Here is a 15,230-nt window from a genome sequence, read left to right as displayed (position 1 = left end):
AAATGTCTTTCTTTGTCGTAATTGCATTGCACATTTTTACCATGCAGTTGCATCGTATTCGAAACATTGAAAATAAATCATCATACGCTTCTGCGTTAGTAAATGACATGTTTACCGTTACCATGGTAATGTGATTTGTTTTTCTCGATGAGGTAACTGGATCCGATTGATGGCACCCGAGTTTTTAACATTTTCTTCTATTACTCGAGAACGGGTGGCGATATCGAGATGCGGTTTTCATTAAAATTTAGCAAATTTGAAGGTGACTAAGGGTCTGTGAAGTAAATAGTATCGTTCCATTTAACTTTTCTTCAAAAATCACAAAAATATGTAATCGTTGCAGATAACGTCCTCTAGCTCATTTGTTTTAAAGCAGACGGTCTTACTGAAAATATCTTTAAAAAGAGCATAAAATGCTCTTTCAAACAACACCGAAAACATTCAAATCGGTTGAATGGTCTAGGAGATATTAGTATGTAAACATATGAAAACGCATTGGCCTCCCCCTCCCTTATTATGACAGATATGAGAAATATCGCAAAACAAAAGCGATGCGGTATTATCCAAGCTATTAAATGATATTGTCAAAGTTATAGCTCATCGTCTAAGTTTCTGAGATAGCGGGAACTTTATGTTTCTCAATGGCAGTTACGCCCCCTAGCGGTCGAATTACGAACTTCAAAATAATTTCCAGCTATTTCTCTTGGTCACTTTGCTTATAAGGATTTTTTCCCAAACCTCTTGGCCTTACCGTTCTAGAGATACAGCCGCTCCGTACGCTTAACGGGACACCCTGTATATCGTGTGCTGGTTGAATTGCCCATCAAGTTACCTTTAATGAATGATAACATGTCATATATCTAACTTTAGTAGTTTTCCTGAAAATTAAAGAATAATGTGTAAGAAAATGTGCGTTATTGTACTTAATATTATATTCTGTCTATTTTAATCAGTTTTTTGTTCTTCCTTTTATTGTTTGATTAACATTTTATAATGTAAAATAATTTTGCTGTCATATACCAAATTTTAATGCGACTTGGTAGTTTAGGAGATTTAAAAGGATGTAAATAATAAAATATGCAATTGTTTTGCCATATAATTTACGATTTTAGAGAAAATAAGATGCACATGTTATATAGAGGTATCCCTTACCTCAAGGTATTTTATACAGCGCATTAATGCTTGTAGAAAATAAAATGGGCGGCATTTTGAACAACTTCGAAATATTAATTAAATTAATACCTACTTGTTGAACAATGTTTCGTAATTGTTTATAGTTTGTTACTGCATTTCCTTTAAATAATTTAGAAATTGTTCTGCTATTTAATTGTATTTTCTGTATATTTATCACGTTTTGATTATTTATTTATTAAAATTTTTTTTAAATTGTATTATAATATTACTGACTTACAAATGACAGACAAACAAAAAAAATATTACATTCTGTCACTTTTTTAAGTACAATAATGACATTTTATTACACATTTTTCTTTAAATTCTAAATATCAGGAAAACTATTAAAGTTAGACATATGACATATTTATCATTAATTAAAGGGAACTTGATGAGCAATTCAACTAGCGCACAATATACAGGTGTTCCATTTATAAAACTTAAGAAAAAGCCATTTGAAAAACATCAAAAGTAAGTAAGCTTTATAAACAACCTGTATAATGTATCTAATATCTTTGAATACTATCATCTACCTACTGGCTTTAACTATTGTCTGACGTAGTTTCAAGGAAAAATCGGAAAAAATGTCGATTTTACATCGTTTTTAAAAAGATCCTGTAATGGGCACATTTTGGAAGAACAATTGAATATCTCTGGAACTATGAAAGCTGTGAAATAGTAACATATACGGTTGTATAAACAAATTTAGTTGTATTCATAATATGATAAAATATACAGGTGTTCCATTTAAACAAATTTACGTACTCTCCGCTACGCTTAAATGGAACACCCGGTATAAGTGAAAATAATTTTACGTAATAGAAAGTGATGAGTCAAACAACTTTTGTATAAAATATTTTTGTTTTTCAAACGGTTTAGATACTAAAAGTTCACCTGTATAGAGAGATTACTTAAGAAAATAAGAAATGTAATACTATTCAGTTTTATTTTTGTATCAGGATATCGAGTTATCTGCCAGGTTTTTCTTAATATTCAATTAATATAGTGTAAATAATGAATTATTTTATTATGATGCTTTGGTTGAAGAGTCGATATCCATGCAGCTTTTTGAATACATTTTGTGAAGTCATTTATTGCGTTTTCGATGTCCGTTTCATTTTTGAGAGGAATATTCATGTTTACTGAGTGTTCAAAGTTTATATAATTTAAGCTCTCAACTTCAACTGATGTTTTAGAGAATTTCTAATTATTACAGCTGTTCTACCACGTGCCTTTCCTAACGGATGATGGATTCTATATGTTGCATAATTTAGAAACTTAAAATAGCTTCAGAAATTAACATAACATCAATATTATGTTGTGTAATAAAAGTTTTGATTTCTCAACTATGGTTAGTCAAGTCATTAGCGTTCCATACACTTATCTTTATACTACTGTTGAACATTAAGTTTTGATATTAACGTAATTATGAGGTCGAACATTTTGTCCACCCTCTCCATCATTTTTTGTATGATCTGTTCAAGATTGTTTGATATAGAAGATTGAGGGCATGCGTTTTGTATTTCTTGTTGCAGCTGGTGCAATTTCGTATCACTTGGAAAAATTCCTCTGGTAAGATTGGCATACCTGCAGTGTTATGTATAGCCTTATTTTTTGAGAAGGAAATTGTTTCTTTTGCAGTTCTTTATAAACAAGACAGCCTCTATAGTTTGCAGGATGGTTTTTTCCGCAGTTAACACACTTGACTTGCACATTTAACGCAACCGGGTTCTCTATTGCAGTAAGCTTTTGTGTGACCAAAATTTTGGCATCTCTGCATTGTGGTAAGTCTCTCTTAGGATGAGGAGGTTCGACAACAGTGTTTAAAAGGCGAGTTATTTGATGTATGTCTTTATTGTTTGAACTAGGGGTCAAGTCAACATTGAATAACGGGAAGTAATTGGGGCTTAATTGCAGTTTTAATATTGTTAATGTCAGAGGAAGTGGATATTACGTATAATATTTGGTTCCTTTTTCAGTTAGGGCTTTTATGGTAGCAGAGTAATCATCAGAGTTATTTATTTACACTTTAACCTGCTCTTTGCTTAAACTCTTCAAACGAAAGATCATACAAGATTTTAATATAGTTAACATCTTGTATGAATATAGAGTGACTATCTTTGAATTTTGGGTTGGATTAATATCAGTAGGATCTGTATCGTCTCCAGTGTTTTCCAAGACACTGTATTTATTTTCGGAGCTATAGATTTGTTTTCAGGACTCTCACCTTCTTTTCTATGACGTTTTTTGTATTCAACAGTATTCCATAAATTTGGAATTGAAGTTTTATTAGGTACATTTCTCTTTTCTTCGTTTATAGCATTAGATTACAATTACATATTAAATTGTTTCTATTTTTATATTTTAGATCAAATTCAAAATCCTTCATCGTACGTGCGAGACTATTACTTTTTTAAACGTTCCCAATACCCGCAATTAGAACTGGTCCATATGAAACCGGAAGACGCTTTTAATGCTTTACAAAAACAAGAGTTAAATTATAAATTTGTCGAAATCGGAAAAGTGCTTTTAACCTGGGCTATATTAAAAAACGTTGATATGGTAGTTCAAAGAGTAGTTTTTCTACACGAAGAACTCATGAAATTACCTTCGTTTCCAAGAAAAGCACTCGAATCCGATTTAGATTTATATAAAGGAGGAGAAGTTGGACGAGTACTTAAATTTAATTATTAATTTATTTTTTATTAATTAATTTTTTTAAGATGCTTTTGGGTTTAGACGTGATGCACAAATTCATGTGGATTCGGTTAATTGCAAGAATGTTCGAAGCTATGGCGGGAAATTTCGCATATTCCGGCGACATCCACTTATTTTTAAACGTATTAAATGGGGCGTTTATTCTCCATTCGGAGGATGCGTGCATTTTACGTTACGTTATGGCAACTTACATTAACGCAGCGTTTCATTTCAAAAACATTTTTTCAACAAACGGATATTTATTAATTATGCCAACCTTATTAAAAATTTACTCAAACCACCAAACTAATAAATTGGTTACAACTACAGTTGAATATGCCGTCAAACAGTTTTATTTAATGAATCGGAAACCGTTTATCCTTCAAATGTTTGGATCCGTTTCCGCTATGTTGGATACGGATGAAGATGGAACTTATGGTGATGCACATAAGGTTGTTTCAAATTTGAGTTATTACGAAATTATTTATTATTAATCTTATTGTTTTAGATTCAATCGAGTTGTTTATTTAATTTATTGCTTAGCTTGGAAACTCCGTCACCCGATCCTCTTAATATCGCTGAATTAGTTAAAGAAGATAAACCATTAAAAGCGATCGATTTTTGTTATCACGACGAAAACGAAATGGTGACAATATTGGATTGTATTTCGTTGTGTGTTATGGTTGTTTCATATTCATCAGAAAGTATTAGAGGATATCAAATGTTGGTAAGTAAATTATTTTCTTAATACCTGTCAAATTGTTTTGAAAGTTGAAAATATTAACAGGGAATTTTGTTATATCACGTTTCTTTTTAATTCGGAGGAGTGTTAAAAAGAAGCAACCCTTCTTTCTTCAATTGCTCAGTTTTAAGCAATAATTACACAAGGAAAATTTGAGATGATTCTAGTTCTAGGTCTTGTGTTAGTTCTAGTGAAAGTGCTCGTATAATACTGACCAACTTTTAGTTTAATAAAAATTTTTACACCGATAGAAACAACATAGAAAAGTCTGCTCATATTGAAACTTGCAAAACTGAAAGGATAGTGGTTTTATAAAAAAATAGGAACTGGGAAAAGTAGTTGTTCTTTCTATATTTGTTGCTATAGATAACGAGGTATATGATGGAGGTTAAATAAAATTGATCAGAAATTCAGAACATTATTTGCAAAAATTTAAAAAAATCTGGGTTTCCAGATAAATAGGAGATGACAAACATAATTTTCTTTGGATATTTGCTGCTATAAGCAAAGAGGAATGCTCAAATCAAAATTTGCAAAAAATTATGGAAAATTGATTTTCCCATGAATTAAGAAATGCAAAAAAGATTTTTTTGCAATATTTCCATTTTAAACATGATGAGGAATCTACTACAGCTCAATTTAAACTGATCAATGACATGGGGAGAAGTTTGCTGCAGTTCAAATTAAATTGATTAAAGATTTTGCTCAACCCAAAATTTCCTAAAAATCATGGAAAACTAGATTTGCAATGAAGCAAGAAATGCTAGAAGGACTTTTTTGCAATATTTGCATTTTAACCCTTTGTGTCCCAAGAAGTCAAAAATTTTGAAACTTTGTGACAGAATTAAAATACACTCACAATCAGTAGAGGCATTTGGAATCAATTTTAGCAAAATATGCAACACTTGCTTTATCTAAATCACATTATGACATCCAAAAAAACAGTTCTTTCTTTCATTACAACATAAATAAACATTGCTCGCAATACATTTTGAGTGGGGTCTAGCTGTCATAACTTCATCTTTCTTTTGAACTTGCGCTACGACATTTTCGTGGACGAAGTAAATTTGAATATTTATTTATCAGACAGAAAAGTGTCAAAAAGATGCTAATTTAAAAATTCCTGGAAGCCGTATTTATTGAAATTAAGGAATGAGACTTATTCTAAATTAAAGCTCAAAGCTTTCTCTTTAAAATGATGTATAATAATTGTTGGGTTGGATTGGAAAAATATTGAGGAAAAAAATGTTGAAACAAAACTTACACTTTCGTATAACCTAAAAGTGTCAAAAAAGATGCTAATTTAAAAATTCCTGGAAGCCGTATTTATTGAAATTAAGTTATGAGACTTATTCTAAATTAAAGCTCAAAGCTTTCTCTTTAAAATGATGTATAATAATTGTTGGGTTGGATTCGAAAAATATTGAGAAAAAAAATGTTGAAACAAAGCTTACATTTTCGTATAACCTAAAAGTGTCAAAAAAGATGCTAATTTAAAAATTCCTGGAAGCCGTATCTATTGAAATTAAGTTATGAGACTTATTCTAAATTAAAGCTCAAAGCTTTCTCTTTAAAATGACGTATAATAATTGTTGGGTTGGATTGGAAAAATATTGAGAAAAAGATGTTGAAACAAAACTTACATTTTCGTATAACCTATAAGTGTCAAAAAAGATGCTAATTTAAAAATTCCTGGAAGCCGTATCTATTGAAATTAAGTTATGAGACTTATTCTAAATTAAAGCTCAAAGCTTTCTCTTTAAAATGATGTATAATAATTGTTGGGTTGGATTGGAAAAATATTGAGAAAAAAAATGTTGAAATAAAACTTACATTTTCGTATAACCTAAAAGTGTCAAAAAAGATGCTAATTTAAAAATTCCTGAAAGCCGTATTTGTTGAAATTAAGGAATGAGACTTATTCTAAATTAAAGCTCAAAGCTTTCTCTTTACAATGATGTATAATAATTGTTGGGTTGGATTGGAAAAATATTGAGAAAAGAAATATTGAAACAAAACGTACATTTTCGTATAACCTAAAAGTGTTAAAAAGAGATGCTAATTTAAAAATTCTTGGAAGCCGTATTTATTGAAATTAAGGAATGAGACTTATTCTAAATTAAAGCTCAAAGCTTTCTCTTTACAATGATGTATAATAATTGTTGGGTTGGATTGGAAAAATATTGAGAAAAAAGATGTTGAAATAAAACTTAAATTTTCGTATAACCTAAAAGTGTCAAAAAAGATGCTAATTTAAAAATTCCTGGAAGCCGTATTTATTGAAATTAAGGAATGAGACTTATTCTAAATTAAAGCTCAAAGCTTTCTCTTTACAATGATGTATAATAATTGTTGGGTTGGATTGGAAAAATATTGAGAAAAAAAATGTTGAAATAAAACTTAAATTTTCGTATAATCTAAAAGTGTCAAAAAGCTGCTAATTTAAAAATTCGTGGAAGCCGTATTTATTGAAATTAAGGAATGAGACTTATTTTAAATTAAAGCTCAATGTTTTCTTTTGAAAATGATCCGATTTAATGATCAAATTTATCAAAGAGATACCTTTTTGAACAACAAAATTCAACAAAACCACTTTTCACTAAACTTCTAACCTCACATCTGGACGAATAAGTTTAAATATAGCTAAAAACCCTACAGTGCGGATTGTGTCATTTTTTATACAGATTCTTTCTTGTATAGTAGAAAGTTTAAAATGAGTGTTTAAAACTACCGGTACTTTAAAGTACCGTCGGAACACAAAGGGTTAAACATGATGAGGAATCTCCTGCAACTCAATTTAAACTGATCAATGATTTTGCTGAACCCGAAATTTGCAAAAACTAGTGGAAAATTAGTATTGTAATGAAATAAGAAACGGCAGAAGTATTTTGTGCAAGATTTCCTGTTTTAGACATGGTAAGAAGTTTGCTGCAGTTCAAATTAAATTGATTAAAGATTTTGCTCAACCCAAAATTTGCTAAAAACCATGTAAAACGAGGTTTGCAATGAAATAAGAAATGTCAAAAGGATTTTTTTCTTTCTGCTGCAACTCAATTTAAACCGATCAATGACTTTGCTGAACCTGAAATTTGCAAAACTCATGGAAAATTAGTACTGTAAGCAGTACTGACAGTTTCAATGTATAAATGGGATGAAATTCTCCATATTTCTCTAATATAATAAAATATGATGTAGGTAAAAGTAAAAACTTTTTGAGAAATACTAAAATGTTTAAGTTATATTCTAGTTATCTAGATATGTTACCTTCCAAGATTTAACTAAAATATTGAATATTTTGATTTTGTTAAATTAATTTTTTTATATGTAAATTAAGTTGAAAGAACTTTAGATCCATTCCTAAACCCCACCTACTAACAAAATATTTTTCCATTATTTTATATAATATTCTAAGTACTGAAGATGAAACATTAGTTTCGAAACATGTTTGCTTGAATTGAATTAAACATTTTAGTATTTCTCAAAAAGTTTTTACTTTTACCTACGTCATAGTTTCAATGTACTTTAACTGGTTGTAAAATTTTATTTTTCGTCTGACTAGTTTCGCCTTATAGGCATCTTCAGAGACTTCGTTAAAAATGGGAAGTTACATCCATCTTATCAAAAAATAATTGTAGGATTGACAGATTATGTTGTAGAACATATCTTAATTCCGAGAAATATCATAAAATTAGTTTTAAACTAATTTTTAAACTAAAGACGAGCACGTTACAGTTTAAAAATGGTTGAACTACGTCGTTGTTAAAAAAAAAATGAAAACTTTTCAATGAAATGAAAAGTTTGTTTTTGTTGAAAAGTTTGTTTGAAAAGTTGTGTGTTAGTTCTAGTTTTAGTTCAATAAAAATATACAACATAGTAATATCTTATACTAACCAGCGATACCTATCATTGCCACTAGAATTAACACTAGACCGAGAACTAGAAACATTCGGATTTAGCCGCACGTCTTTCAAGACGGCTAAACCCGAATGATTCTGGTTCTAGGTCTTGTATTAGTTCTATTGCTAGTGTAAAACTAGAACTAATACAAGACCTAGAACTAGAATCATTCGGGTTTAGCCGTCTTGAAAGACGTGCGTATCGCTATTCTAGTGATAGTGCTAGTGTAAAATTAGAATTAACACTAGACCTAGAACTAGAAACATTCGGGTTTAGCCGCACGTCTCTCAAGACGGCTAAACCCGAATGATTCTAGTTTTAGTTCAATAAAAATATACTACATAGTAATATCTTATGCTAACTAGCACTACCTGCCACTACCAGTAATACTAACACTAGATCGAGAACTAGAAACATTCGGATTTGAATTTAAAAATAACGCGAAATGCTTGAAAATTACATTTGAACCTTAAACAAGAATGACGTATTCATGATCTTGGTGAAATTTTTAATACCAACCTAAAATTTTAAATTTAAAAATAAATTAAAACGTCAAAATGACATTTATTAAAAGTCATTTTCAAATATTCCACCTCTCTAAAATGGGATTTTTAAATCTAAAAAAGAATTAGAATTTAAAAATGATGCAAAAAAGCTTCAAAATTACATTTTAACAATAAACAAAAATGACGTTTAAATTTTCTAAATGACGATTTTGGTGAAATTTTTAATACCAACCTAAAATTTTTAAAATGAATGTGTGCTTTAAGTCATATGAAACGTGTTTTTTATTCTATTTTTTGTAATTCGCGTTTTTATCCTTTTTTTTTATTTTAACAAAAATAAAATAACTTGTTGTAATTATCAATTCAAATTTCTATTTTCAAGTGTTACGATGTTACCAACTGCTAGATACCTATATCCCTACATTGTCAAAATTTATTTTATTTTTGTTAGAAAAATAAGGATAAAAACGCAAATTACAAGAAATAGCATAGAATTCGCCGCACGTCTCTCAAGACGGCTAAACCCGAATGATTCTAGTTCTAAGTCTCGTGATAGTTCTAATGATAGTGTAAAACTAGAACTAACACCCGATACTTTCTAGTTCTAGGTCTAGTGTTAATTCTAGTTTTAGTTCAATCAAAATATGCAATATGGTGATATTTAGTATAAACGTCACTTTTCATTTTACTCCTCCGAATTAAAAAATAGAGTATAGTTACTAAAAACGAAACTAGATCAGTAATACCAACATAAACCCTAAAATTTTGACATTGACAGGTTTAAGAAAAACCCTAATTTTTATTTATAATTCAAATATTAATATTTTAAATTTGATTTAGATAATTTTAGAGGCAATTTTACCATGTTACGTTCAACACATCCAATTACCAAGTTATAACAGAGAGGGTAAAACGGAAAAAGAAATAATCCATCAATTAGCGGTCGCGATTAAAACCCTTGTGAATAATTGTGAATCACTTACAAAGTAATTTTAATACTAAATTATAACAGTATAATAAAAATAACTATACATTTTTTTATAGAAGTTATAACGGTCCTTATAGATCTAGTCCAGAACATAAAGGTTCTTCCCAAAGAAATTACAGTCGTGGACCATATTCGCCAGGATTCGATTTCGAAGACGAATCCCATTCGAAATTTATGAGCGAACACTCCAGGGCAAAAACAATGTACGAACACGACGTAGAAGATTCTGAAGTTCTTAGAGCTGAGTATCGTAGACCTAGAGATGTGCTTTTATCGTTAGTTGGGGAATTTATGTGTCGCGCAACGGTTCGATTACAAGAATTAAACAGAAAAAATAATCAAGAAGGGAAAGTTATTGAACTTTTAGATATTCGCTCGCATATAGTAAGAAAAATAATTCCCCAAATATTTTTATTTAATAATATTAATATTTTAGAGATTAGCCGATATAGCTCATAGCTTATTAAAAGTATCACCTTATGACCCCGAATCGATGGGTTGTCGTGGTCTTCAACACTACATGAGCTATATTTTACCCTCAATCGAGTGGGCAAACGATGCAATGAGAGCCGCTTTAGTTACAATTTTACGCAGATTAGATAAAGTGTTTCAAAAAATTTCGAAAAAGCCTTCAATCCGAAGAAACACCGATTGGGACGCAGCCGCGGGGCTTTTAAAAGGAATTTACGACACAATGCTTAAATATTCTTACATAATGCATTGGCAACACATCAAACAATTAATCAACACGGTTCAATCATTATTAGTTAGCGATTGTGGCACTGAAGGAATGTCTTCAGCAACTGCTGCTTTAATGAAACAAACTCCACCGGCACATTTTTGTTCAACAGCCGTTCGATTAATCGCTTTACAAATTTTAAATACAGCCGATATGTACAATTTAGAACAAGTTTGTGGTGGAACGGTTTTTTCATCACAAGAAAAAACCCAAAATATTATCATGAATCTAATTATTCCTTTATGTCTTCGTGTTGGTTCGGGAAGAAAAGGTGATCTTTAACGCATAAATTTTGAATCAAATTAATTTTAATTTTTTTTAGATGTTCAACAAATGAAACAACCCGATATAACATTCGCATTAACGTTGGTTTTACATGCGATTTGTCCCCCAAACACGAAAGCGATGACTTCGACTGCAACAACGCAAAAAGCTGCAACCGAAATTCGAACCGGAAGTTTCACCGCAACGTTTACAGGAACTCGCGATACAAAAACGTCATCGATGATTAACACGTCGCTTTATCAGGTTGCTTTTTTGGCTTTAAAAATTATGGCAGTTTGTTTCGAGGGTGAATTAATTACGGATTGGACGAAAATTGCGAGAGCCATGAGAGATTTAGGGAAACGGAATGAAGCTGGATCGTTTTTGTGGGATTTTTTAGATTTTGTCGTTACACATAGGACTCCTTTATTTATTTTAATGCAACCATTTATTTTTCAAAAGGTAAAAATTACTCATTTAATACTTATCTTGAAAAATTTTTTAAAAGTAATTCTCTAGTTAACATCTAACTACAAAAAGAACACTCTTATTGGTTAATTGAGGTGGTATTTTAGTCCATTCTGACTTCAACGCTATTTTTAACACGTTGACTGCCACGTGGCTTGACGTACAGGGTGGGCAAATTTGGGTGTTATCATAGGCTATCTCAGAAACTATAAGAGATACGAAAAAAGTAGGTGCCATGTCCCGGTCTCTTTTGAAAAAAAAAAAAAGAAAAAGAGACCGGGACATGGCATCTACTTTTTTCGTATCTCTTATAGTTTCTGAGATAGCCTATAATAACACCCAAATTTGCCCACCCTCTACAATGGTACAATAAACTCTACATACACCCCAGAAAATGATATCTCCGCTCCTGAAATGTAATTCACTGAAAATTTTTAACAAAAGAGTACATACAGTCTATTTTATTTCCATATTTTACATAAAAAATATACAGGTCCTGCAATAGTGCGTCAGGCATCCATAGCTCCTATACCAATTAAGTTAGGAATTTCTTTCAAACGCAGACTTGTACTATACCGGGTGTAACAGGATCATGGTACATTCCCCGTTGAAGATAATTGATTCAAATTTGGGACATCCTATATACATGATAAGAAACACTTTTTGACATACAATTAATTTTTGTTTTCAATTCCGGTTTCGCCGGAAGTAACACTAACTTTAGATTTTTAAATGGAACATCCTGTATATTATTACATTTTTGAAATATGAATAATTTTCTGAATCCAATGGACCACATAAGTGACATTTCAAACGTCAATATTTTTTAGAATTTAATGTTTAATTTTCCATTTAAGTGTGCCATGAGAGTTCCGTTTTATTCTAATTCCGCCAAAAGTACCAAATTACGTGATTTATGTGCAAATACAGTTCATCATAATGACGGAATTTAGATTTTTCTAGCATTAGGCGAGTTAATTAGAATAAAACGGAACTCTCATGGCACACTTAAATGGAAAATTAAATATTAAATTTTAAAAAATATTGACGTTAGAAATGTCAAAAAGATGTCCCAAATTTGAATCAATTATCTTCAAAACTAAAGGAGATACGGGGGGTGTATCATGATCCTGCTACACCCGGTACATATGAATGTATTTCTGGAAAATATTTTCGTATATATGGGGTGGTCCAAAAAAGTGTGACGACACAAAATGTATTTTTTTAAAATGAAACACTGTATATTTTTGTATATTTGGATTTGTATATTTTCAAGATTTATGAATAACTTTACTTTTTCCAATTTGATTCGATCATTCTCGAGTTATTCGAATTTTACTAGAAAAATCTGCTCCAGCAGACATTTGTTCAAAAAATCAGAGAACACTCGATTTTTAGGATATCAATTTAGGATTCAAAGCAACATGATGGAGTATGTTTTGGTGCTGAGAACGGCTGTCTAGAACGTTTGGTCACTTTACTATGGCACATTAACATTTCGAAATTTGGAAGTACCATAACTTCATTTTTTTAAATGGCACCTCCCATATTTTATTGCTTAATCGTCTTCGGCGTTTCATTTTACATCTTTTATATCCCATATGTCCTATACCTAACATTAATAGTTTGAGAGATAATTAGGGTTTTTTGAAAAATGGGTGTTTGATAATTTTTAAACCAGATTTTCTTAAGATTTTCAAACGGAGCACCTTGCATATTATTTTACTATCTTATTCAGAATTTAAATACAAATATTTTTTGTAATACGAAGTGTCTTAAAATTCTAGACCATTCTCAAGATATTTACCAAAAACCACAAATGCGCCCATTTCGTAAGTATTAAAAAAATTGTAGACACTCATGGAAACACAATAACAACGTTTATTTGACAAATAATAGATAACCTAAGCCTTGACGTCACAGTGATGGGCGGAGCTTATATCGACTACAAACATTTTCGTTGCTAACTGTGTTGCTAACGAAAATCAAATATGGCGTTGATGATAGTTTCACGAAAACCAAACGTCGGAGAAAATTTCTAGTTGTGTCAGGACGTTTTTCATAACAAGTTGCCTTAAGATTGGTTTTTCAGATTCATGAAAAAACGAAAAATAAAGGAGTTATAGGCAAAAAACGAAAAAGTCATTTTTTTGTTTTTCGGCCATATTTTAAAAACTAAAACGGCTAGATCCAAAAACTTATTTGAAAAACGATGAGCTTTAAGATATGCAACTTTGCCCCCATTTAACCATTTCTGTATCTTTTATAGTTTCTGAGATCGCAATGGTGGGGGTCGAATTTGAATTACCCTGTATACAGATTGGTAACTTTAAAAGCTGACCATAGGACTATAGGACGTATACTTGTGTGTGTGTATATGCGCGCGGAATATCTTTGTGGGAAGGGAATCGCAAGAGTAGTGGAGCGGAGAGCAGTCAGTCGTCTGACATCGTTCAACACACACACACGTATACTTTTACGTAGGGTTCCAAAGCAGCCGTCGCACAGGATCTCATTGCACCCGTTATATTAAGACATGCAGGATTTGTGCCAGCTGTTGTTGTGTTTTTGGCCACCAAACCAATGAGGCGTAGGAGACCATGGGTGGTCTGATTATTGCTACGTAGGCCCAATGAGCCATTCGTGGTTTGAGACCCCAGTTCCTTCCTAGAAGCCTGCGGCAGATCTGGTTTGTCATAATGGCCTTTTTCCTCGCCTTCATCAAGTCATCAACTACTAGGCACCATAATAGAGGTGATAGCACTCCCCCTTGGGGAGATCCTCTTAGCTCCTTTTATAGTCAACGACTCGCCTCCTAGGCTGGCTGTGATCAGCCGACTTTTCAACATGACTATACACCATTTGATTGTGGATGAGGTGTTATCAAAAGCACCCTCTATGTCTATGAAATCTATCTCTTTGGTTGTAATTGCTTCATATAAAGTGCTAATTAAAGCATGGAGAGCAGTAATTGGTGATTTTGCTTTCTGGTAAGCATGTTGGGTAGGGTGGAGTGGATTAGTGATAAGCACTCCATTCCTAAGGTATTGATCGATTACCTTTTCCATCCCTTTGAGGAGAAATTAAGTTATGCGAATTGGTCTGGATGCACCACCTTTAAGTATGAGACCTTACTACCTTTACTTTGTTAGGAGGATTACTAATTACACTAATTTATGTTAGTATGGATAATGCTATGGCAAAAAAAATAAAAATTTCATTGAATTACATTTCAGGAGCTGAAATATTACGATTTTCTGGGGTGTATGTAGACTTTATTGTACCACTGTATGTGCCATACGTAAATTTGCTGTAGACGCCGCGTGGTGCAGATCTTTGCGTAGCGCTGTATTGTAAGCTTTCTGGTAATCTGAGTATCTAGATGTTTAGTACGTCGCGTTTATCTCTCAATTTTATATTTTACAATCCCTTCACTCTATATCGTTCCCACAATGTCTCCTCTTTACTGTTATGTTTTCTGTTTTATCTTAGAGTTCCAATTAGATGCGTTCTTCAGGATAGCAACAATGGATAACCTAAGCCTTGACGTCACAGTGATGGGCGGAGCTTAAACTGACTCCAAACAATTTCGTTGCTAATTGTGTTGCTAACAATAAATCACCAAGTGATGACATTTCAAATGACATTTTTTGGCGATTTATCTTAGCAACGAAATTGTTTGGAGTCAGTATAAGCTCCACCCATCTCTGTGACGTCAGACTTAGGCAGTCCATTTAGCTAACTCTACGCTGGTAT

General features: G+C 31.7%; 1 protein-coding gene across 7 annotated transcripts in view; it reads left to right on the top strand.

The window, feature by feature from the left end:
- Positions 1–15,230, top strand: part of LOC111416425 (unc80, NALCN channel complex subunit) — a 64,320-nt gene that overhangs the window by 45,781 nt on the left and 3,309 nt on the right. For all 7 annotated transcript variants that reach the window (XM_071195504.1, XM_071195502.1, XM_071195503.1 and 4 more), the window contains 7 exons: positions 3,542–3,846; positions 3,897–4,322; positions 4,379–4,597; positions 9,856–10,001; positions 10,060–10,387; positions 10,440–11,013; positions 11,065–11,468. In XM_071195504.1, the coding sequence (XP_071051605.1) occupies positions 3,542–3,846; positions 3,897–4,322; positions 4,379–4,597; positions 9,856–10,001; positions 10,060–10,387; positions 10,440–11,013; positions 11,065–11,468 (2,402 nt within the window). The remainder of the gene's footprint in view (positions 1–3,541; positions 3,847–3,896; positions 4,323–4,378; positions 4,598–9,855; positions 10,002–10,059; positions 10,388–10,439; positions 11,014–11,064; positions 11,469–15,230) is intronic.

The sequence above is a fragment of the Onthophagus taurus genome, chromosome 3 (assembly GCF_036711975.1).
Source record: "Onthophagus taurus isolate NC chromosome 3, IU_Otau_3.0, whole genome shotgun sequence".
Classification (NCBI taxonomy): Eukaryota; Metazoa; Arthropoda; class Insecta; order Coleoptera; family Scarabaeidae; genus Onthophagus; species Onthophagus taurus.
The sequence above is the reverse complement of the archived record's forward strand: the minus strand, read 5'-3'. Positions and strand labels throughout refer to the sequence as shown.